Source organism: Camelus dromedarius, chromosome 12 (genome assembly GCF_036321535.1).
Source record: "Camelus dromedarius isolate mCamDro1 chromosome 12, mCamDro1.pat, whole genome shotgun sequence".
Classification (NCBI taxonomy): domain Eukaryota; kingdom Metazoa; phylum Chordata; class Mammalia; order Artiodactyla; family Camelidae; genus Camelus; species Camelus dromedarius.
Window position 1 is genome coordinate 63,472,026 of NC_087447.1, and position 24,085 is coordinate 63,496,110.

A 24,085-nucleotide genomic window follows, 5' to 3' on the forward strand; every position below is an offset into this window, starting at 1 on the left:
AGTGACACTCCTGATAATCTCACGTTGACCAGGAATTCAAATGGGCATTTATATATTACTGATGAATAAAGACAGGAAACTGAATTATTTTAATAAGTTCAATTTGTTTAGTATGAAAAAAAAATCCTTTCAAACCATGAGGTACCTGAGGGGAAAATACTTTTAGCATTTTTGGGGACAGACCTGCCTTAACAACCACTGGTCCTGTACAGCACAGGGAAATACATACAAGATCTTATGGTAGCTCACAGAAAAAAATGTGACAATGAATATATGTATGCTCATGTGTAACTGAAAAATTGTGCTCTACACTGGAATTTGACACAACATTGTAAGATGATTATAAATCAATAAAAAATTTTAAAAAACAACCACTGGTCTGCTGCATCAGAATATTTAATCTACCTATGTGTACACTTGATAAGGTCAAACCTGAACTTACAACTTCAGATTTATTTTATATTAGCAATGCTCTTTCTCCCTCCCCCAAATAGATTCTGATAAACTTTACATAGAACCCACCAATATTTTAAAAAATTAACTGAATTCCCTGAAAGAGAAAGCGATTCATGAGAGAGAGAGAGAGAGTCGGACACACTGGTTAATGAGAGAAAGCCATCTTGGCTGAAGGAACAAGTCTGATGTGATAGAAAGATTGATTACCCAAGATTATTTATTTTTTGTAAATATCATTTGAAATTAAAGTTTTCAGTGAACAAACAATTATAATGTATCCATGCAATGAATTGCATTGTGCAGGCAATGTTTAAGGATAAGTAGAAACATGAAATCATGCCCAAGGAACAATAAGGGTGAACAGGCAAGTTTCAGGGTAAAATGTATAACAGAATCCCATTTGCCTAAGAAGAAAACAGATTAAATACGTTTATTGTGGTACGTATACATAGACTGGTATGTTCACATATGCATGAGCAAGTCTAGAAGGATAACAGCAAAGTTAACTATTGAGCAGGATTGCAGGGTGAACTTTTCATTTTAATATAGACGTCAATATTTTAATTTTAAAGAAGGATTTATCATCTTTGTAATTAAACGAAACGCCCACCTAATTTTTAACAGGCAGTGGAAATGGTGATCTCAACAACCATGCTGTCAAGGATTAGAAAAGCTGACAGTAGGGATGGGGACGGATGTGTATAGAGGTGCACATATTGGAGACACACACCACGCCTCAGCAGAAGCTAGCTGTGGACGTATTAGGTAGGTAGATAAGTGGGGGCACCGGGCAGATCGGTGGGGGAGAGGGAGGATGGTCCAGGAGATGGTTATGCCTGCCTTCAGCCTAAAGGGACTGTAACTTCTAAATGAGTGCCAGTAAGAAATCGGTTAGAACCCGACAGCCACAGCTGTGTGGTAGCGAGAAGGACCTAACCGGACATGACCCAATGCTCATTGTAATATAATTAACATTGCGGTTTAGGCTGCGCCATGGGTTTTTCCATGTACACGACAGGTAAGGGTATATGCAAACGGGACAAACACGACTAAGCATTCGAGGGGCAAGAGCCGTCCATCAATCAAAAGGCCACCTCTGAGGGAGGGTATAAGAGAAGGGGCAGAGACCGCTGCCTTTCCTCCCGTTCTTGGGGGTGTGCTTTTCCCTTCCTAAATAAATCCTTAAAATCTGCTGCTGCACAACACACCGCCTCCCATCTGTAATCTTATCTTTCGAATATGACAAGAACTGGGATCTTTTCCCTTTCCCTTTTGGGGTTAACAGACTGTCATCAAAAGCCGCAGGGACTTGCTCTGCTTTTAATAAAACTAGAGGCATCTCAGGCTTCCCCGGAAACTGAGCAGAAGAAATGTGCTGGATATATAAAGCCTGATTACAGAGGAAGGGTTTCCTTTCCCCCAGCCTCCCCTCCAGTGTGGTCAAGGAGGCTGCATTTGTATCTGGACCCTGGGGATCCCCCCATCGTATTTGGCTCCCCTTGGTTCCATCTCCCAGCATTCTGTCCTGCCGCCTCTTCTCTGCCCTTGTTATAGTGATCCTCAGGGCGTGTCCCTGCACCCCTGAAGGAACAAGATATCCTGATAACCTTCTCTCTCACTGCCTTTGCTCCTCATCTTTGTGTGGTAGGATTTCAAGGCAGATGGAGCATGAAGTCCTGTGGGTATTTAGCATCTCACATGGGCTTCAGAGGACAAGGCTTCCCTGTTTCCTTGAGTATCCAGAACACCATCAGATAAGGAAGAACAATATGTCCCTTTTCGGTTTCTTAGATCACAATCTGAGAGGACATTCTGTTGACAAAGCACATAAGTTCCGTCTGGCATCTTATGTACCACTGAACGATGTGGTACAACTACCATATCCTCATTTTAGCCCTTTTGAGAAGCAGGAAGGAATGTACTGAACCACAGTTAATACTCTAGAAGCAAAAAACTTCAGTCTTCTGGTTACAATCCAGGGGAGAATAATGGTGCTAATAACGTGTTGTTTTTCAGAATTGCTAAAGAATGTTTATGGTTAGAATCAAGGTGATGAAGTCCATTGTCGTTTTAAAAAATCTGCCAGGCCCCTGGCTGTGGCTGAGGGTTTTGTCTACAGCTTGTCAGCTGGAAAAAAAAGAAAAAAGAAAAAAAGAAAAGTAAAAGCACAACCTACAAGTTAAGAGTTACCTTTTATTCAGCAGACATTCTGAGGACCTCAAGCCCAGGAGGCAGCCTCTCAGATCTTTCTGAGATTGTTCCAAAGAGGTAGGGGAGGAGCCAGGATATAAGAGTTTTTGCAACAAAGACCAGGTAGTCGGAACATCAGAAGATGACTGTTAAAGAAAACCCCGTATCTCAAGTTAAGGAACTTAGTGCTTTTCTACGTATAGGAAAGTGCAAAAGTCTGGGCTCACTGAAATCATTCCTTTGATGTGTACTTTAGCTCTCTAGGGCCAGTATCCTGTTCTTTCCCATCCTGAGTCTCCCAGGGGGCACTGTTACGGGCGGCTGCAGAGGCTGAGGACTTGGCAGCCCCAGCCTGCTGGTCTCCATCCAGAGTTCCCTCCAGCTCACCGTTGGGGGCGGCAGTGGTTGGCTGATGACTTGATGGCTGCAGGTTCTTTGTTTACTGATGTGGCTGGCAATGTTTGTCAGTCACAAGCTGATGGAAACCTCTCCCAGGGCCTCTGAGTTCCCCGCAGGGATGGGCTCACACAAAAAGGACCAGGGCTTTATTTTCAGGTTTTATTTCAGCCTTTAAAACAATTTTTCTTTTCACAGTTTGAAACATAACTTAAGAGTTGAACATTTACAGTGGCTAAACCTCTGATTTAATATTTTCTTTTTTGAAAAATAGACAAAAACCTCAGGCTCAAGAATCAAGAACTCTCCCCAGGAATATTCAAAATGGGGGGAGCTTTAAAAGTGCAAAATAAAGGAATGGAAAGCTGAGGGAATAACCTTTCAGGAAGACTTGGGGGTGGAATTTAATTTACATGTGGGTTTGTGGGGAGGGGGGCTTTCTCACTAGGTATTCTTTTTCTATTTCTCTTTTTATTACAGTGACCACCCCTGACTTCTGAGAAGCTGAGAGGGATAGTTCTGGAAAGCGGGCAGCGTCAAGAGGACAGACTGCAACAGCTACCCACATCAAACCAGCTTCCTGCCACTGGGCTTTCTGCATGAAAGAGGAGGAAGAAATCATCAGATTATCCTTGATCCCCTTTACTCTCTGGCGCTCCTCACCCTGCTTCTTCATGGCACTGGTCACCCATCCTTCCTGGCGCATGCCTGGTTCCTCTGACTGCTGCCATGGAGAGGGCACAGGTGTGCGTGTTCATACACGTGTGTCCAAGAGGTGGCCTGGGGTGAACCGCTTCTCCTGGTCACGTGCTTGGGCTACAAATCAGCTGTGCAGATAACTGCTCTCTTGCCTTTGAAGTCTGGTAGTGCTGCTGGAGCTCTGCTCTAGGTCCCGGACAGCTCCCATCCGAGTTCTTCTAAAAGATCCCTTCCTGTAACCCTGGGTTCATTATTTAAGGAAAGGCCTCAGGCCAGCTTCTCCAGGCAACTTCTTACCTGCCACACGAGAAGCAGAAAAGACACAGACACTGGAGACTTGAAGTGAGCGAGAAGACAATGTTCTAGCTCTCCTTCATGCTTGCATGGGTGAATTTGCAGCTGAGGGCTGGGGACACAGCTTCTAAGCTCAGCCTCCACCAACAATCGGGGCGGTACCTTTGGCTTGCAGCTAAGAATGTTGGAGAGAGAGGAGAGAATGGAAAATAAATTCACGCCTGCCTTAGAGCTTGGGATGAACTCATGTAAACACGGCAGCCGATAGCTTGAGAGACTACGGACCACGGCCGGCTGGGATCCAGTCCCCAGGTTCACCTGGAGCCCCAGTACGCCCCGGGCATTTCACCATTTTCCAGGACTCGGATAGTATAGTGCTTATTGCTTCCGAGGCTCTTGAAGATTCCTTATGCTTTCCTTCAATCGACTTACGCCACTGCGGGCTTCACTTGATACCCTGACTGAGAGGTAGTGCTCCTTACCCAGCTGGGAGCGAGCCAGGCCCTGACTGGAGGCAGGAGGTGTGAGTGACTGAGGGGACAGATTCGAAGCCTGCGCTGACTGGCTTTCCGGTTGCACGACCCAGTCTGCAGGCCCAGCCTCCACACAGGTAGCGCGACCCAGCCTGTCAGGGGGCCAGCAGGAGGCCAGACATGGCCCATGGTGGAGATGGACTATTTTCCTCACGCCGGCCTCAGTCAGGGCCATAGAAGGGAAAATGCAATTAATGTTGGAGCAAGAGAGGGAAAGATAATTTTCTGCTTATTCCTTGTTTCCAGTGCTGGTCCCTCCCTAAAGCTCCAGGACATGGCGGGGACCTCTCCTGCTCTGAGCAGCTCGTTACAAAACAGTAGTCTCTTTCCTTCTGCCTCTGCCTCTCAGGCTCTCACGCAACTCCCAGGAGGAGGGTACAGCGGAGGAGATCGGGGCACAGAGAGCTTGTTCCGAAGCTGGCTGTGCACTTGATCTGGAAATACTCTGACTCTGGATCCAAGAATCCCTCCAACGGCCATGCCCTAGCCAAAGCAGAGTGGAGCAAGGCCACAGCCAGGGCCCTCCCTGGGCCCCTGGTTACAAGTCAACATGGCCCCAAGGCCGCAGCCAAGTTCAGCTCACAGCCTCCAGTGCTCTCCTCCCTGAACTCCGTGCAGGTGCCAGAGCTGACTGTATCCAATCCAGAGTCCTCAGCCCCACGCAATCAACCCTGTAAATGTCCAGTGGTCCCATCAGGAATGGGCGGCTGTGGCGGAACAGGAGGCCATGGGGTGGCCTGGCCATGTTTGCTCCTTTCGTTGGAAAAGAACGTTTTCCTCTTGAGGTAGGAATGTGACGGGGCTCGGCCTCGGCTAACACTCCACATCTTGCAGCTCAATCTCCTCAGTGGTGCTCTCTGCAAAGCAAAAGACAAATACACGAGTTGCACACACTGGCCAAGGGTGGTTGCTTGGTGAGAACAAGGTAACACATGCCACCTCTGGCCATTAAAGCATGAACTGATCATCACAAGGTCCAGAGAATTACCTTTGAGCTTGTGTCTTCTCTTCCTCTGGAATTTATACGCACACTTATTACAAACCCACATGAGGCTGATTAACACTGCGGCCACGGCAGCGAGAAAAGCAAGGAAGACAGCGACAAAGTGGAGGTCTTCATAGAGGATCTCTACGGGGCAGGGTGAGGGGAGGGGGAAGATAACGTCTCTTTTAATATCATGAAGTCGGCCTCCCGCACACTCGCAGTTCCAGAGAGGCGCCGGGGCCCCGGGGGGGTCTTACCCGACACGTGCAGCACGATGGTGCCAAACTGACTGCTCCCCAGGCTCTCGGTCACCGTGATGACATAGTAGCCGGAATCCCTCACGCCCACACTGAAGAGCTGGATGGAGCCGTTGTCGAAGGTGCAGACCCTGTCCTTGTGGCTTTGGGAGATGTTGGCCTGAGTCCCTGGCTTCCACTCCACTATCTTCTGCACTCCCCAGTTGGACGTGTACTTCCATTCGATGGTGGGGATGCCGTGGCAGGAGTATTCAACCGAGAGCAGGATGTCCTCTTCCACCGTGGCGTTGATGGCCGACTGGGGAATGAACAGGGACACGCCCTGACCTGCGGGATGGAGTGCTATACGTGGGGCCACTTATATGGAATTACAGTGAAGGGAACTTCTATAAGGCATTAATTTACTTGGCAAATATTTATTGAGTGGCTATTACATTCCAGGCTCTCTTCTAGTTTCCGATGATGATGTTACAATGGGGAACGTTATGGACTGAATGTTTGTAGCCTCCCCAATTTCTATGTTGAAGCCCTAACCCCTCAGTGTGGCTGTATTTGGAGATGGGGTCTCTAAGGAAGTAATTAGGATTGAATGAGGTCATAAGAGTGGGGCCCCGCTCCAATAGGATTAATGTCTTTATAGGAAGAGACATGCCCTCCTTCCCTCCCTCTCTTTCTCTCTCCATGGGCACACACGGAGGAAGGGCCATGTAAGGTCACAGTGAGAAGGCAGTTGTCTACAAGCCAGGAAGAGAGCTTTCATCAGAAACCAAACCCTGCCAGGACCTTGATCTTGGACTTTCTAGCCTCCGAACTGTGCAAAAACAAATTTCTGTTGCTTAATCCCCCAAGTCTGTAGATTTTGTTAGGGCAGCCCAAGCTAAGACAGTGAACAAAATACAGGATTACTATTCACTACTCCCTAGAGCTTCCCTTGCATAAGGGAGATATACAAGGGTTAAATAAACACACGAGATCATTCTGACTAACAAGCGCTTTAAATGAAACAGGCACTAGTGACCGGTGGGGATGGAGGCGGTACAGAACATTAGACAGGGTCAGGGCGGGGTTTTACTCAAGGGTGATGGGAAGCCCCGGGAAGGAGGAAGGCTTGGATGAGAATGTGACATTGTCTGTTAAGCTTGAGAAAGTCGCTGTGGAGAAAGAACACCTGGAGGTGAGGGGGCCAGAGTAGAACAGGGAAGAGCAGTCAGGTGGCTGCTGCAGGGACTAGATGAGAGAGGGAGACACAGCCTTGGAGAGAGTGAAAGGCGGTCTGGAGGATGCCTTTGGAAGAATGAAGGACAGAACAAGCTGACAACTAGATGTGGAGGTGGGCGAGGCAAACAGGCATCAGGCGGACGTGTCTGCATGAGTGAGTAGGTGAACAGTGGTGCCACTGGCTAAGATGGTATGTGTCATTATGTACTGATTGATTAGGTATCACACACAGGGCCTGTGCTAACAGCTTTACACACACCGTGTTGGCAAAGTGTCACATGACCCACTGCAACTCTATCAAGGATTGACAAATAAGAAACTTCATTGTCAACATGATTAACTAGCTTGTCCAAGTTCACCCTGCAAGGTGGAGATTCACACAAGGGCTTCCGACTCCAAAGCTCACATATTTAACCTCTATGCTCAAATCAAAGGTCGGTGGCTGGCAGTGGAGGGCAGAGAATGTGACAGATGGCCCCTCACGCTGAGAGCAACGGTCAGGGCTGGCTGGAGACTGGTAGTGAACGGAGCAGGATTCAAGCCCACCCCCGGGTTTCCACTTCCACTTCCTGTTTGGCCCCCTCACTCTTTGGGTGCCCAGCTGCCCCAGGACCCCTGCTGTGTGGCTCCAGGTAACCCGGCCTGTTACTTTTCCAGGACTTTATCATTGTTCTTCCCATCCCCAGCATATCCCACTAGTGTCCCCAAGGCTTGGCTAAGTGACTGGAGATAATCTGACAGACTTCATGCCGAAAAACTGGGAGGTAATAATGGCTTTCAAGACTTAGTAATGGAAAAATATTTTCTCCCCAACTCTAATTTTAAAAAATGTTAAACTCACAGAAAGGTTGAAAGACAAGTACAATTAATATCTATACACCCTCACCTAAATTCACCAACTATTAACATTTTTCCACATTTGCTTTCATGCTTTCTCTCTCTCTGGAAGAAAACAGAGGTCAAGTTCCCAGTCAGCCCTTGGATAGCAGGAATTACGTATTTTCTTCATCTCAGTGTTCCCCACACCCAGCACAATGCCTGACACATAGTGATTGGTCAATAAATGTTTGTTGAATGAATAAATGAATACCAATAATTATAGTAGCAAGAAGGGTGAGCCGTTCTGATAGAAATGTTGCTGCTTGGGTGGTTTGAAAAATTAGGCACATCTAAAAGCTAAAAATTATGCACATTTAAAAGCTAAAACACACAGCAAAGAGAACTACAGTTTAGTCAAGACTTTATGTGCCTGTTACTATATTAAATGTTCATTAGGTGTTTTTTTTAACAGTACTTTTATTGTTTGACATGAGAGTCAGCAGCATGCCCATGTAGCTGGGAAATGGCAACGATGGGATTTGAATGCAGTTCTGACTGATTCAAAACACAGAGGTTTTCCTCTCTACTTGGTGACTATCAACTTATTATCTATTTATCTATGTTTTCTGATTTCCCTGACCTCCAGTATGAGCAGCTGGGATTGTGATGACTGTAAGATTTGGGGAACCGTATTTAGAACTAATGACAAACCTGGTCATCAACTATGTGTATTACATGTGCACCCTCTGTTAACCATGTTGGTCCAGGTTGTTGACAGACCAGTCTCCTGGGTGTCTACCAGTACTTTTAATAGCCTTAGGGATCTCCATTTTGAGCAGTTGTTACTTTGGCCCAAGAAACAGCAATACCGAAAAACAAACAAAAATAAAAGCCCAGTTTCCCAGATGCCGACACAGCTGGAAACTGGCCAACTGGTCCTTGTTAGTTCCTATATTTTCTTTTGACCATAAAAACCTCCTCCTAATCAGACAAACTAACCAGGCATTTAACTGGGTTTTCAGAACAAAGAATTCCTCCGCCTGACACACAGAAATAGGAATAAATAGGGTATGGCAATGATGGAAAATCAACAGTTCCAAGAGTTTAAAGGCAAGCTGCTTGTCTACTGTTTAAAAAGTTGAATTAATGAGTAACCACCCTTGCAGCTCATGCTAAAATCATGCCAGGACAAGTCCAGAGGAACTTAGTGGCTAGACCAATATTCAGACCTGGCTCAAATGTTCTACTCAAGGAGGCTGGCCCAATAAATCAGATTTTATTTGTAAAATGGATGCCAGGCAGCCATTAGCAAGAATGAGCTTTATGTGGGCAAAGGAAGATGCCTATGACATGTTACTCAATTAAAAAATAAATTTACATGCACGAGGTCCTGGGTTCAATCCCCACTACCTCCATTAAAAAGAAATAAATAAATAAGCCTAATTACTCCCCCATAAATAAATAAAAGAAAGTGCTTACTTTAAAAAAATTAAAAAATAGGAACAAGCAAAACAAAGAAAAACATAAATTTATAAAACAGTATGCTGTGATCTTATTTATATTTGTATAAATATATGCTAATATGTATGCATTTTGTACAGAAAAATGTTGGAGTAATATATGCTGTGTGAAAAGCGATTTTCTATTAGAGACTGGATGGTGAAAGAACTTTTTCAAGTTATACATCATTTTCAAGTTTTCACATTGATTAAATTGGTAATTAAAAAGTGTTTTAAAAATCTTGTAAAATTCTCCTGATTAGACCAAGCAATCTGGTGAGCAAAGTTTAAAGTTTAAAAGTTTACCTTGCTCTTCACCTTTTTTTTTTTTTTTACTGAGTTATAGTCCGTTTACAATGTTGTGTCAATTTCTGGTGTACAGCACAGTTTTTCAGTCATACATGAATATACATATATTTGTTTTCACAGTGTTTTTCACCATGAGCTACTACAAGATTTTGAATATATTTCCCTGTGAAATACAGTATAAACTTATTTATCTATTCTATATATACCTGTCAGTATCTATAAATCTCAAACTCCCAGTCTGTCCCTGCCCACCCCACTCCCCACTGACAACCACAAGTCTGTATTCTATGTCTGTGAGTCTGTTTCTGTTTTATATTTTTAAGTTCCTTTGTAGTCTTCTTTTTTTTTAGATTCCACATATGAGTGATATCATATGGTATTTTTCTTTCTCTTTCTGGCTGACTTCACTTAGAATGACATTCTCCAGGGACATCCCTGTTGCTGCAAATGGCGTTATGTTGTCATTTCTTATGTACCTTGCTCTTCATCTTTACTTGAATTCCATGTGGAAAGAAGAACTAAATTCTACCTATTTCCCAGATAGATGCAGATGCCTCCTTTAAGGAAGAGGTCACAGAACTGAAGATTTTACCAAGGCAGAAATCCCTGGAACCTGAACCAAGGGGCTTCTTGAAAGCCTGATTTACTGGAGCTGGTGAGACCCCCCTGGGAACTAATCAGGGAGAAAGTACCAGGCAGGCGACACCAGCTACTGAGCAACGGTCTGGAATATAATATTCAGAATGGCTCCTTATTCCTTTTCTTACAAGTAAAATACAGAGGTAATACTTTGCTGCTTTTAAAAAATGGATTATTTCCAAAGGATATATTTCCTGGAATCACAATAAAGGTCACTATGGTTCAGACCACAATTTTGGTGGACAAGAGCATCAATCCATGGGGAGACAGATATTGCCTGCCATGGAGGATACAACTCATTTTCACCTCACTTATCTGGAAAGCCACTTATCCAGCCAGTGTGATCATCAGATGAGAACCAGGAAGCAAGCATCATCATCGTCAGCATCCTCATCTAGCCCTTAAGCAGCTAAGTTAGACATCAGAAAGCCTAGTTCAAGAGTCTTAATTCAGAACTTGGTGGAGCAGGGTGGTGGAGTGATGAGTCACATCACAAAAGGGTATTCCAGGTGCGGCCAGGTGCAGCGGGGACACCTGATGTGGAAAGATCTGCATGGGTTCACCGCGGGGACTCCCAGCTGTGAGACCTGGGGACAATCCCTTCTGACAAAAGCCTCAGCTTCCTCCGCTGTGGAACGAGGACTGGAAAACCTCGGGAAGAGAGCAATGAGGAGGGGGTCGCACAAGCGGTGTAAGGCCCAGCAGGGGCTTAGCACCTGGTGCCCGTCCAGGAGCTGCAACCCCTACCATTCACTTTTCTCCATCCTTGTGTATTCAGCCTCTGGTGACCAACTCTCCTGGTTTGCCCAGGGCTGAGACTTTCCCCAGAACCTGAGCATTTTAGTGTTAAAATCAGGGCAGTCACGGGCAAAACAGCACAGTTGGCTACCCTGACCCTCACATGTTGAAGACCAGAGATAAAATCTAAGACAGACAATGGCTAACTTCAGAGGCACCAAAGAGGGTGTAGAGGCAGCCAGCTCTGGGTAAACAGAGAGGACAAAAGCCACTCTTCCCTTAACCCTCTGGCTCCCAAACACACTTGCCATGGGTCAGCTGTCTCGCCGCATCCCCTTCTTAGCAGGGGCTCTCACCAGTGATTGGCCCAGCCCGGCACTCACCACTCTTCCCCAGCAGCAGGGCACTGGCCCCTGGGTGCCAGCTAGGTGAAGAGTGTATCATCATCCCCACTTCACAGAGGTGCAAGTTCAAGTCACCGGGGTTAGGTAATTTGCCAAAGTATGCGGCTGAGCAGAGATGTAAATCCAGGGAAGTCTTCACCATCCCCGTGATGAGCCAGGACGTTTGTTTGCAGGAGCTGGAAAGGGGGGAGACCCCACTGAAGCTGAGGCTTGAAGAATAAGATTTTGGAAGGGATAAAGAGCAATCCCAGCCAAGAGAACAGTGAGGGGCATGATGGAGCCCCATGCTTGGGACCAAGTGAGTAAGAAACACAGGTAGGCTGTACCATGAGGAACCTGTCACAGGTGAGGATCCCCAGAAAGAGTTATCTGCAGGCAGTGAGGACCCAGGATGGTATTCAAATAGAAGTGTGGCGGTGTCTCAACTGGGCTTCAGGAAGGGCAACCTGGCAGCAGAATCTATGGTCTTTTCATCCGCACACATCACCCGCGCGGCCCGGGCCCACCATGTGTGCTTGTCTGTGCAGCTTCAGGAGAACTCTGGGCTGGAGCCCAAACAGCTGAAAACAGCCTGAGGTGCTGGGTGTAGCCAGACCTGGTCTGGACTTGGGGGAAGGGGTGCACACAAAAGGTCTGCCCTAGGCTTGTGAGCTCTTTGCTGGGAGAACTTTCTGATTCATCTCAGAAACCCCAGTGCCCAGCACAGGGTCTGGCACTTCACAGATGCTCACCATATACTCATATATCATATACATATATATGTAACATATACATACAAATACGATGTATATATGTATCATATACATGACATACATATGAACAAACAAAGACACGTGTGCCCTGCTTGTTGAACCGCGCTTATTTGGAGAGATCAGGAGAGTGGGTGGGGGGAGGATCTGCGTTGAGCTGAGACAGCAACAGACAGATCTGGCTGAGGGAGGTGCTGGCAAGACCCCTTTCCCAGCCCCTAGTCCACTGAGAGTCAAACAGCCAGGAGGAGACACAGCACAGCTTTAAGCTCCAACTACTACATCCACGTCCCTGCCTCACTTCCGCCATTCTTGAAACAAGTGAGCCTGGAATCTCAGAAACACAGCTTCATGAGGGGCCAACACAGCAACCCCCAACAATGGCTTTCAGGTTTAGATGCCGTGAGTACCACTGATGACTGATGCCCGCACGTAATTTGCAGCATCCCAGCCCTCCTGTCAGCTCAGGTAATAACCCTCTCTCTTGGTGGCCGATTACTCGGAGACCAAAGCTCAGCTCCTCCCTGAGGGAACATCCCCCATTCCCTGATCTTGCTGTGCAAAGGCCTTGGGAAGTCACCCGGATGTCAGCCAAACCCAAACAACATGGACAGATGCAGGTTTAGATTGAGGCTGGCAGGCTGCTCCCTTCAGGTTCTTGTATTGGTGCCCCAAGGAGAAAAATCACTCCAACATAGCAAGAGCCACCAATTCTATTGGCAACCCCTGTTAAGTACTAGCTGTCACATGCAATGATCACAGCCCAGCGAAACCCAGGCTGGGAAAGCTGAGTGACTTGGATGCTATCAGACTGGGAAATATGAGAAGGTGAAGAACATTATGTTGCCAGGAGTGTGGAGGAGTTATACTCCGTCACCACCGTGGAGATTACAAATGGGTGCGACCTGCTGGAAGGGCAGTCTGGTGAAATGTATAAAAATATTCAGTAGCACATACCTCTTGACCCAGAAATTCCACTTCTAGGAACTTTTCCTACAAGTCATAAGGGCACACAGAGGCCAAGATGCACGTGTACGTATTGTCACTGAAGCACAGCATAGCCAACTGCAGCAGAAAAAGGCTGGACACAACCTATGTGCTCACTGGTGAGGGGCCAGTAAAGGAAAACTGTGTCTCACTCCACAAAAAACACTTCTGACACTCCCGGAAGTGAGTGCAGCCCCCATGGTTTAAGGGCTCAGCCTCACAAGACTGCCCCCCATTTCATACACCAATCACAAGTCCAGGCCTCCTGGACTTCTGACCAACCAGCTGTAAGTTGGAAGCTCTCCAACCCTTTCAGTTACAGTTTTCTTAAAAGTTTCCATTACAGAGGCATGATTGATTAAATCACCACTACCATCTGACTGATGGACTCAATCCCTAATACCTCTCCCTTCCCCAGAAATTGGGGGTGGGGCTGAAAGTTCCAACCTCTAATCACATGGGTGGTTCCTCTGCCAACTGGCTCTCAGCTTCCAAGAGTTATCTCATTAGCAAACAGAAGACACTCATCACTCTGGAGATTCCAAGGGTCTTAGAAGCTTCTGTGTGGGGAATCAGGGACTAAGACCAAATACTATAACCCAAGATGCCTTTATCACCCAGAAAATGACTAGGGTTTTATGAGCTCTCTGTTAGGAACCAGGAGCAGAGCCCAAATATATATTTATTATGTCATGATGGGTTAAAAAATTATCCATATTCATACTTTAGAATACTACAGAGACACTGAAAAAACAAGATAGATCTCTAAAAATAATGAAAAAGCACAGGGCAGAACAGTGTGTAGAGATTGTTTCCACTTGAGCTATGATATGCATATATGCACATGTGTACACACAGAGATGAACACTTATCCGCAAGATGCACAGAACACCTCTGGAAGGGGATTCTCCAAACCAGGCACTGGGACTGTCTTTGCGGAGGGGACTGGGTGTCTGGGGTGGCAGTAAGCTTTACGTTTCACTTTATATCCTTCGGACAGATGAAATATTTTAGCAAGTTTGTGAATTACTTACATAAAAACAATGTGTTCCAAAATATGAATAGAATGCATGCCAAAGATTTGGGGGGAACCCCAGATTTTTATGTTTGAAAATGGTAGTAATTCCATTTTACACAACTGACAACATACTTCACAAGCACTGTCTCCAACTGTGAGGCAGGCAGGGGGCTGGGTTTAAGGACTTAAGCTTTTTGCTTCGCCAGCACTTGCTTATTTGATCACTACTTTACAGACGAGGAAACTGAGGCTCAGAAGTGTGACATAAGTGCCCAAATTCCTGCCAAGCAGAAAATGAGCTGAGACTGAAACCAAACTCGCTACCCCACAGCTGCCTCTAATAAAGAAGGCACTTTGAGAACAGAGATGGAGTTTTTCACTTCTTTCATGTTTCCCAAAACAGCACATTTCTCAGTGCTAGTAAAGACTTCAGAGACAGATGTAACAGGAAGCCAGAGTGTAGACTTGGGCTTTCCAATATGGTAGCTGCAAGCCCCAAGCAGCTGCTGAGCACTTGAAATTAGCTGGTTCTAACTGAGATGTGCTCTAAATGTAAAATAAACACCAGATTTCAAAGACTTGGCATTGAGTATGTTAACCAGAATGTTAAATACCTCATTAATAATTTTTCAGATTTAATACATGTTAAAATAATATTTTACACATATTGGGTAAAATAGAATATATTATTAAACTTAATTTTGACCACCATTTCTTTTTATTCGTTTAATGTGGCCACCAGAAAATTTAGAATTACGTATATAGCTTGCATGTGTGGCTCCCGTTAGGTTTCTATTGGGTAGCATTGGTTTAGACCATCACTCCCCTACCCTCTGGCAAAAACATCCTGTTTCCTTGAGGTTGTTCTACCCTCTTCCCTCCTCATCATTGTGAATGCTCTGTCCCCCTAGTCTTCCCTCTTCATTCTTTAAATACGTTGGCAACTCTACTGCAAGGTATGGCATCATCCTACATACCTCCAGCATCCCCACTGACAAACCATCCAGCATCCTCGCATTTTCCCTCTCCCTCCAGGAAAGCAACCTGCTCTAACCACCACCTTCTCTCCCTCCTGTTTACTGTTCATCATCTCCATTGGCCTTCCTGGTCCTTCCACTCTAACTCCCTCTGCCCTTCCCAATCCATCCTCCTCATTTCCCTCCCTATCCAGCCTGGGTACCATGGCCCATCATGTCCCACACACTCATGCCGAAATTCTACAAACTCCAGTGGCCTCTGTCTTTTCATCAGCTCTGCCTGGCAAAACCCTCACCCTGGATCAACAACTCTCTACTTCCTCTCTGCCCAGACCTGAGACCTGAGCCATCAGCCCTGTGGGAGAACGCCCCACAGCAGACGCTCTCCGGAACAACAAAGCACCCTGTTTCCAGCGTACTTTTGAGAGAGCCCTCTGTACTGCCAACCTTACTATGTTCTCCACGCAAACTCACTCTTCCTTTTCCCATCATTATTATGACCAGGTCCCTCCAACTTCTTTGGACCGCCAATTCCTCCTCATTCTCAGCAGATGACCTTGTCCTCCTGAGACACTGCTAAGTGCTCTCTCCTGTGTGGAGCGCCTCGTGGCTTCTGGGCCACCACACTCACCCTTCTTCTCAGCTCCTCTGCTGTAGACTGGAAAGAGTGAGTCTGGTGTCCTGCTTCTGGGCATTGGCTTCCAAAAGGGATGTGATCCTGTCCCACAGTAAGCCCAAGGCGGGGATATCACATTAGTACAGAAGGGCAAACAGCCATAGGAGCCTCGTGTTAGGTCCCCCAGCAGGTGCCTGCTGCCAAGGGACCCACATCGCCCTCCTGATCCCTTGGCACTGATGATGTAAGTCTATCAGAGGAACTGTTCCAGCACCTTGCACCTAAGATACAAGTCCTCCCCAAGCCCCCTTCCTTTAACTGTTAGGCAACTTATCAGATTGAATATGAAGAAACTGACCAAAGTTGAAAAGTCCAGTTTAACTAAAGAAATATCACCCACTACTGGCCCTGAGGGAGAGAAGACAGCTTGAGTCTGTGCTATTTCCTGCTGCTCAGAACACCCCTCCCACCCCCTGACCTGTCTACCTCCTACTTTGCCTTCAAGGCTTCTTCAAGAAGTCTCCTCCCAGCTCCTAGCTGACCTAAATGCCTTTCTCAGTGTTCCCGGGGCATCTGACCTCAAATCAACGCGGTAGGATATGACCTCTCCTCTGGGTCATGTGCTGAGTATCCCTGGCTCCTGGCGTGGTGCCCCTCCCAGAGGAACCATTTATTGAACCAAAGCAAACTTGGCTTGCTTGGCAAAGCAGCCTGGCCTCCTGACTTAAGCCTGGTGGCAGAGTATCTCTAGGTTCGTCAGGACCACACTACAAATAAGGCACAAGCAAGACGCCTCTACACACAATGGTGGGTGTTCTGAGAACAAAAGATGGGAGAAAGGTGCCTGCTTCCTGACCAGCTGTTTCCTTAAGGCAAGACTAATGGAGGGGACCTGGAAATGGTCTAGTTCAGGAGCTCTCTGCCCAGTCACACATTATAGAGTCACCCCAGGAGCTTAACTCGAAACCAGACAGTGCTGGGTCCTGCCCTTGAAGATCTGGAAGTAACTGGGGGAGGGCGTGGGCCTCTCTAGGTCTTACAAGCCCCCAAGGAGGTTCTAAGGTATAGCCTTGGCTGAGAGCCACTAAGCCAGTGAGCCCACCCTTCTGCCCCTGCGCACTCAGAGAAGGAAGGTGGCCCCATATACAGGGCTCGCAGCCAGCACTGGGGCTGGGACCCTGCCCCTTCCCAGCTGGGGACTCCCCGGGAAGCCCGAGAGGGGCAGGGAAGGAAGCCCCGTGGCACCGGCCTGACCTGCCCCCAGGGGTGCACCTCGGCAGGGGAGAGGCCACTGTGCACCCTGGACCACAGTGAGCAAGGAACGTCCTGTGCTCCCTTTACTGTCCAGTGTGTCCTTTTCCGTTCGCTCACAGTGCTGACTGGTGCCTTGGCAGCGCAGCAAGCCAGTCACTGGAGAAAATCATCTTCCAACTTCGACCTTGCCAATCCTGCCTCTTTCCTACTCCTGATTCTGCTGGATAAGTAAATACTTTCTTACTCCAAGTCCATGTTCCAGGGAATACCCAGATGCAGGCAGACTAGGGCCCTGACAGTACAGGAAACGGGGTGCAGTGTCAGTGGGGTCTCTGAGCAGGGCACCAGTCAGGTTCCCAGCAGGTCTCTGCTAAGGTCCATGCACGCTAAGCAGCATATGTATACTACGACCCCACCTCCCCTTCTGTTGTTGAGCACACCCAGGCCCTGCCAGGCCCCACGAGGATGAGTGCACCTATTTTTTTGAGCACTTGCTCTGTGCCTGTAACTCTCTTCTCCACCCTGTCCTGCTGTCTACACTTACTCATCTTTCAAGACTCAGTCTCACCTGCTCCATCCCTACTTCCCAGGTAGGAGGATGCTTCCCGGGACAGACAGAAGAAATACACATTCTCCAGGGAAGGACTCAGCTTCAGTCCAGGGTGACAGAGGTCATAGCAGAGCTATTGATTTGTAACATGCATCTTGACTTTAGATATATCAAAATGCATCGACTTTAGATCTATCAAAATATTAGAGGAAAAAAAAGTCTTACAGCAGATGAAATATATAGGTGTCCTTATGTCCTGGGGATAATGGAGAAGGGAGGGTCTTCTGACTGCACCCCTTCCCAGACCAGCAGGGAATATACTCATGACTCCCCCAGAGACCATGAATAAAGAAATTTGGGTGACTTCTGATTGATGCTGCCCCTCCCTCAATAGCTTCAGTGTAATCCTCCAGGCATTTTTTGAGCACTACCCCCATGGGAAGGAGGTGTGTGTGCAGGGGGCGCCTGTCAGCCAGGAAGTGGCACCCCACCTTGCTCATCCTCCAGACAATGTGCACAGCACCAGCACTGCCCTCGGCACCCTGAATAAGGGCTCCGCTCTTCCCCAGGGAGGGCTAAAAGCTGAAAGCTTCCATGTCCATCAGGAGGGGGCCAGCCAAGTATAAAGCAGCATATGTATACGGTGATGGACATAAAGCAGTTGAGAAGAAGGAGCAAGATGCCTGCTATCAACGTGGACAGAGCTAAAGATTTGCTCTAAAAACTAAGTTGCTGAGTAACAAGTACAGCATGGCTGCATTTTTTAAAAGCACACCCAAAGACCACTCTCTCTGGTGGGTACAGTTAATGTACACAAGACCACTGTCTGTGAATCTGAGAGTGCAGTGCGGAGACAGACCACGCCTCATTTGCCTGTTTCATCTGGGCCAGTGCAGAGTCTGACACAAGTAAGTGCAGAGTAATTGTGTGCCCCGTGGACAGCTGCACAGGTGACCAGTGGGCCTTGTCCTGGAATGATGGAGCCTAGGGTCTCCCCAGAGCCTCCAGGGGATTCCCCCCTCCTACACCGGCCTTCCCTCCCCTTCCCACCTGTGCTACCTCTAGCTAAGCCCAGAACCCATAGGTCCACCTGCTTGTGGCCGCCCTGGCCTATCCACTCCGTCCCCAGACCCAGGCTCAGCCCCACCGCTGCTCCTCGGTTCTCCTGGGCACTGGGCCATGAGTGACTCAGGGGGACCAGCTCCTCTCTACCCAGCCCCACGCTGGTAAAGTGGAGATGCTACAGGATGCTCGTGTGTGTATTCAAGTGTGCACGTGCGTGCAAGTGCGTGCGTGTGTGTATGTGTGTGTGACAGAGGCTGCTTTTTAGAAGCTGGGGTTAGAACACAGGAAGCAAGCTGACTTGGCCTCAGGCCATTAACCAAACTTTCCTACTTCAGTCTTGGATTATCTGTTTCCAAATGACAGGGAGCACTGATACTCAGGGACCTGATGGCCAACTTCTCATGTTGAGAGCTGAGAAAGGAAACGAACAAGGGTCCCAGAAAGGCGCCCCACCTAGGCCAGCTGCAAAAGGCCTGCCAGCTTTCTGAGGGAAAAGGCCTCGAAGCCCTTTAGCCAGTCTGAACGCTATAACAAAATGCCATAAACTGGGGGCCATAAACAACAGACATTACTTCTCATGGTTGTGGAGGCTGGGAAGTCCAAGATCGAGGTGCCAACACACTCAGGTCTCCGTGAGGGCTTTTTCCCTGGCTTGCAGATCGCCACCTTCCTGCTGTGTCGTCACGCGGTGGAGAAAAGGCGCTCTGATCTCTCCCTCGTCTTATAAAGATGCTAATCCCATCATGGAAGTCCCACTCTCAGGGCCTCATTTAAACTTAATTGGCTCCCAAGGGCCCCACTTCCAAATACCATTATATCAGGAGTAAGGGCTTCAACATACGAATTTCAGAGGGAGAGACATTCAGTCCATATCATTCTGTCCCTGGACCCCTCCAAATTCATGTGCTTCTTGCATGCAAAATACATTCATTTCATCTCAACAACTCCAAAAATCTTGACTCATTTCAGCTCATCTAAACACCACATAAAATCAGATGTGGGTGAGACTTGAGGTACAGTTCATCTTGAAAGAAAATTACTCTCTAGCTGTGAACCTGTGAAACCAGGTAAGTTATGTGCTTCCAAACTGCAGCGGTGGGACAAGCAGGGGATAGTCAATCCCATTCCAAAAAGGAGAAATCAGAAGGAAGAAAGGCGGGATGGGTCCCATGTGAGTCCCAAAACTAGCGAGGTAAACACCATTACCTCTTAAGGCTCAAGAACAATCCTCTTTGGTTTGATGCTCTGTCTTCTGGACCCACTGGGATGGTGGTCTTGCCTTTTGGACCCACTGAGGCAGGAGTGTGCCCCCACCCCTGCAGCTCTGCTGGGCATTTCTGTGTCCCCCAGAGGCTCTGCTGGGCAGCTCTGCCCTCTGGAGGCTCTGGAAGGCCTCCATCTTGCCTGTTGAAAACAAGGCAGTGGTTCCCCCATTTGAAACCAAGACAGCACTGATGATCACTGAATTGCCCTCAGAGTCATTTTTTTCTTGTCTGGAAGTATTGCACCCCGTTCATAGCTGAACAGCCATAAGGTCAGTCCTGTAGGATCTATCAAATCTGACAGCCTTCCTTCTTTCCATCGTCTTCATCCCCTTCAGTTAAACTATCGGTGTTCCTGCTGCGGTGGCTGATGAGAGCCAGTTCACTCCAAGACTGATCTCATCAGATGGTTGTTTTGGCCACAGGCTTCATGTTCTCTTCTGAACATGCTGCCTCTTTTTTCTGTAACATGGACAGGCTGAGATTTTCCACATCTTTAAGTTCTGGTTTCTTTTCCCTTAAGAATTCCTTTTTCAAGTCATTTCTCTCTTCTTGCATTTTACTGTAAGCAGACAGGAGGAACCAAACTGCTCCTTCAACACTTGGCTTCAAAATCTCCCCAGCTAACGATCTAATTTCATCACCCCCAAGTTCTACCTTCCACAGAATGCTTGAACATGAGCACAGGTCCCAGCCAAGTTCTTTGCCACTTTTGAACAAGGATCACCTTTTCTCTACTGCCCAACAATGTGTTCCTCATTTCCACCTGAAATCTCACCATAATTGCCCTTAAAGTCTATTATTTCCAGCATTTACCTCTAAACTCCTCCAGCCTCTACCCATTACCCAGCCCCAAATCTGCGTCCAAATTTTTAGGTATTTGTAACAGCAGCACTTCATCTCTCAGTACCAATTTCTGTCTTAGCCATCTTGGGCTGTTATAACAAAACATCATAGACTCGGTGATTTTAACAATATAGTTCTGGATGCTGGGACATCCAAGATCAAGGTGCCAGCTGCCATCTTGCTACGTGGTCACACGGCAGAGAGAGGGAGTTCTGGTCTCTCTTCGTCTTCTTTTAAGGACACTACTTCCATTATGGGGTCCCCACCATCATGGCCTCATCTAAACCCAGTTATCTTCCAAAGGTCCAACCTCCAAATACCATCACATTGGGAGGTTAGGGTTTCAACGTATGAATTTTGGGGGGACACAAACATTCAATCCATAATAGTCTCATTCATAGAGAAAAGGCTTCAAATGCAGGGTGTTCCTGTGTCTGCGTTCACGGGGCATGCTTTCACTCAGACTTCAGTGTAAATGATGAATATCTGACTTTCTGGGTGGAAGCTTTGGACAGAGGCTAAAGAAGCAGAGAATCAGGGAGCTGGTAACAGGAGGAGGCTCTCTCTACATCATCAGGGCTGGCCCAGAAGCACAGGCCTCCATCAGGTAGGTGCGCACCCACTCAGTACCTTTAAGGGGGTAGACTCTAGCTGGCCCTGGACAAACTCTGGGGACCCAGAGCTGAGAACGGGTGCCTGCCTTCCTGGAGCTTATAGCTCTGCAGGAGTCAAACATTCAATGGAGAATTGCAAAACTTTGACCCTTTCTCCAGGTTTTGCACATGTGTCCTTTTTCTCTAGGACATCCTGCGTTCCCTCTGTCCCACTGCCCGGGCTGCTCCTGCCCATCTGTCACTGGGTAGGTGTGGCCCCCTTTGGGAGGCTTGCCCTGGTTCCCCAAGTCTGGGTTCTGAGCCTCCAGGGCTTCCAGAACTTTGGCACCTCTTGCCTCTCAGAACTTGCCACCCCAAGCTGGTATTTCTGTTTGCTTGTCTGAGGACAAGGCTGTGCACCATGGTATCTCCAGTAACACTGTGGCCTGCTTCCTGAAGGCAGAGAGTGCTGGTGAATGTGTGGGTGAATAAATGAATAATAAACACTGTGGCCAACGTCTGGCCCCCAAATGCCAGGGGCAGCTGTATAGCTGTTGCATAACGGTGGTTGTGCAGTGAGGGTGTAGCTCAGTGGCAGAGTGCAAGCTTAGCATGCATGAGGTCCTGGGCTCAGTCCCCAGTACTTACATTTAAAAACATTAGTAAATTAGACGTAATTACCTCCCCCCTCAACCCCCTTCCAAAAAGAGAACGTTGGTTGGAAACACGTGTTGGAAGGTTGAAAAACAATAGAAAAGGTCAGTGCAATGCCAAATACACCTACACACCTGATGGACCAATAGGCTATTTCTTGCTCCACAGCCAGCCAGAGGCATGTGCCCCATCCCAGTGTTTCTGGGTTTCTGAGATTTGCAATCTCCAAAACTGGGCTCTAGCACAGAGAGAGGTGTCAATGGGCACACTGTGCTAGACTGCCCAGGTTTAAATTCTAGCTCCACCACTGACTAGCTGTGACGCCGTGCCTGTTTCCTCACTGGCGAAGCAGGAATTAAGAGTGGCACTGTTTTCACAGGGTTGCCCTCAGGATTAAGGGATAGAAGTCGCGTAAAGTCCCCGGGACGGTGAACGCATACGTGCTTAGGAAGTGCCGGCACTGACTATAGTCCCCCTACCTCCCGTGGCCCAGCACTGGGCATTCTCTAAACCTCAGCTGACTAGTATGTAGAACAGGAATGACCACAATGATAGCGAGTAAATGAGAAAGCAGAACTGCGTTCTAATCCGCGGTTTGCGTCCACGGGAGTCTGCGGGGCTGCGAGGTGATTCAGACTCACCGAGCCGGGGCGGGGATTCCGGGGCCCGCCCGCCCGCCCACCGAAACCCTCCGCGGGGCAGAGCGGGGAGGACCACCTCCGGCTGGAGGGATTCGGCCGCACCCCCACCCCCTACCTTTTCCCTTCAGGAGAGTCTGTCGTGGGTTTATCTGAGAGGTGAGGAGGCCTACAGACACACGGACCGGCGCCGGGGCCAGGGAACGCGCGGGAGGGGAGCGGGGGGTCCCCGCAGTAGGGGGCGGGGCCCGCGTGCCCCGGGGGTCATGGACACCTGGGCTGCAGTCGGGCTACACCAGGAAAAAGTAATACAAGTGCTGCAGAGGCGGCGGCCACCGGGCCCAGCCGCTTATCTCCCGGGCGGCTTCCGGCTCTGATAACGCCCGGGGAGGGGCGCCAGGCGCGCACCCCGAGTGGCCCAGGAGCCGGCCCGGGGGAGTCCCGCCAGTGCCGGGGCCTTCGCTCCCGGCCGCGCCCGACCCCGCGGGAGGCGGCGGTTTCCTGTCAGATACCCACCCGGCAGCCACCCGCCCCGCGCCCCGCGCCCCGCGCCCGGGCCCGCCCCGCGCTTACTCTGCAGACAGCGGGCTGCGGCCAGGCAGAGGGCGAAGACTCCCAGCGAGAGGCCGCGGCTCTTCCTGCTCCGGCTCGGCAGAGGCCTCATGAGCGAGCCCCGTGCGCCGCGGGCCGGGCATTGGCGTCCTGGGCGGCGCGGCGCGGCGCCCGGCTGTGCGCTGTCGCAGCGGCCGCTGCACCGCCTGCCCGCCCGCCGCCTCCGCTGCCTCCTGCAGGTCCGCTGGGGCGAGATGCAGATGAGCTGGTTGTACTCTGGTTGAACCAGTTCCCAAGGAGTGGAGAAGAAAGGGGCGGAGGGAAGGAGAGAGAGAGGGAGAGAAAGAGAGAGAGGAGAATGGAAGCAGTTGGAATGCACACACTCAGAGGTAAATAATGGCAAATAGTAATCACCTTCCGTTCACACCCAGCTTACTGGTATTGATTCAAGATACAACTGGATGCTGGATAGCAAAAGGGAGGGAAAGTATTAGCTGTTGCCTGAGTACCCAGGAGAGACCATCTGATGGCTCCATATGAAATAAGAAGGCTTTTAGGAAAGTACAGTGACTGCCTGGGGTGAGAGAAGTGAGAGTAGGAGGACAAGGGAGCCTCAGGCTGCTCTGGGTGGAGCCATTTCATTGGACAGTGATGATATCTCTCCACCATCTACCCACCCACCTGTTCATTCACCCATACACCCACCATCCATCCACCCACCCACCCAACTAGTCATCCACCCACCTATCCATCCACCCACCCATCAACCATTCACCATCCACCATTCGTTCATCCACCATCCACCCACCCACTGCACACACATCCATTCATCCATCCCCATCCATCCATCCATTCATCCATCCATCCATCCATCCAAAAAGTGTTCAC

The 24,085-nt window shown here is 48.5% G+C and overlaps 1 protein-coding gene across 1 annotated transcript; it reads right to left on the minus strand.

The window, feature by feature from the left end:
• Nucleotides 1-655: 655 nt before the first annotated feature.
• On the minus strand, nucleotides 656-23,344 carry VSTM5 (V-set and transmembrane domain containing 5). The gene is made up of 4 exons (XM_031460581.2): nucleotides 23,219-23,344; nucleotides 5,811-6,137; nucleotides 5,557-5,697; nucleotides 656-5,425 (listed from the first exon to the last, which is right to left on the minus strand). The coding sequence occupies exons 1-4, from the start codon at nucleotides 23,307-23,309 to the stop codon at nucleotides 5,382-5,384; spliced, it is 603 nt and encodes a 200-aa protein (XP_031316441.2). The 5' UTR covers nucleotides 23,310-23,344; the 3' UTR covers nucleotides 656-5,381.
• Between the last annotated feature and the right edge of the window lie 741 nt (nucleotides 23,345-24,085).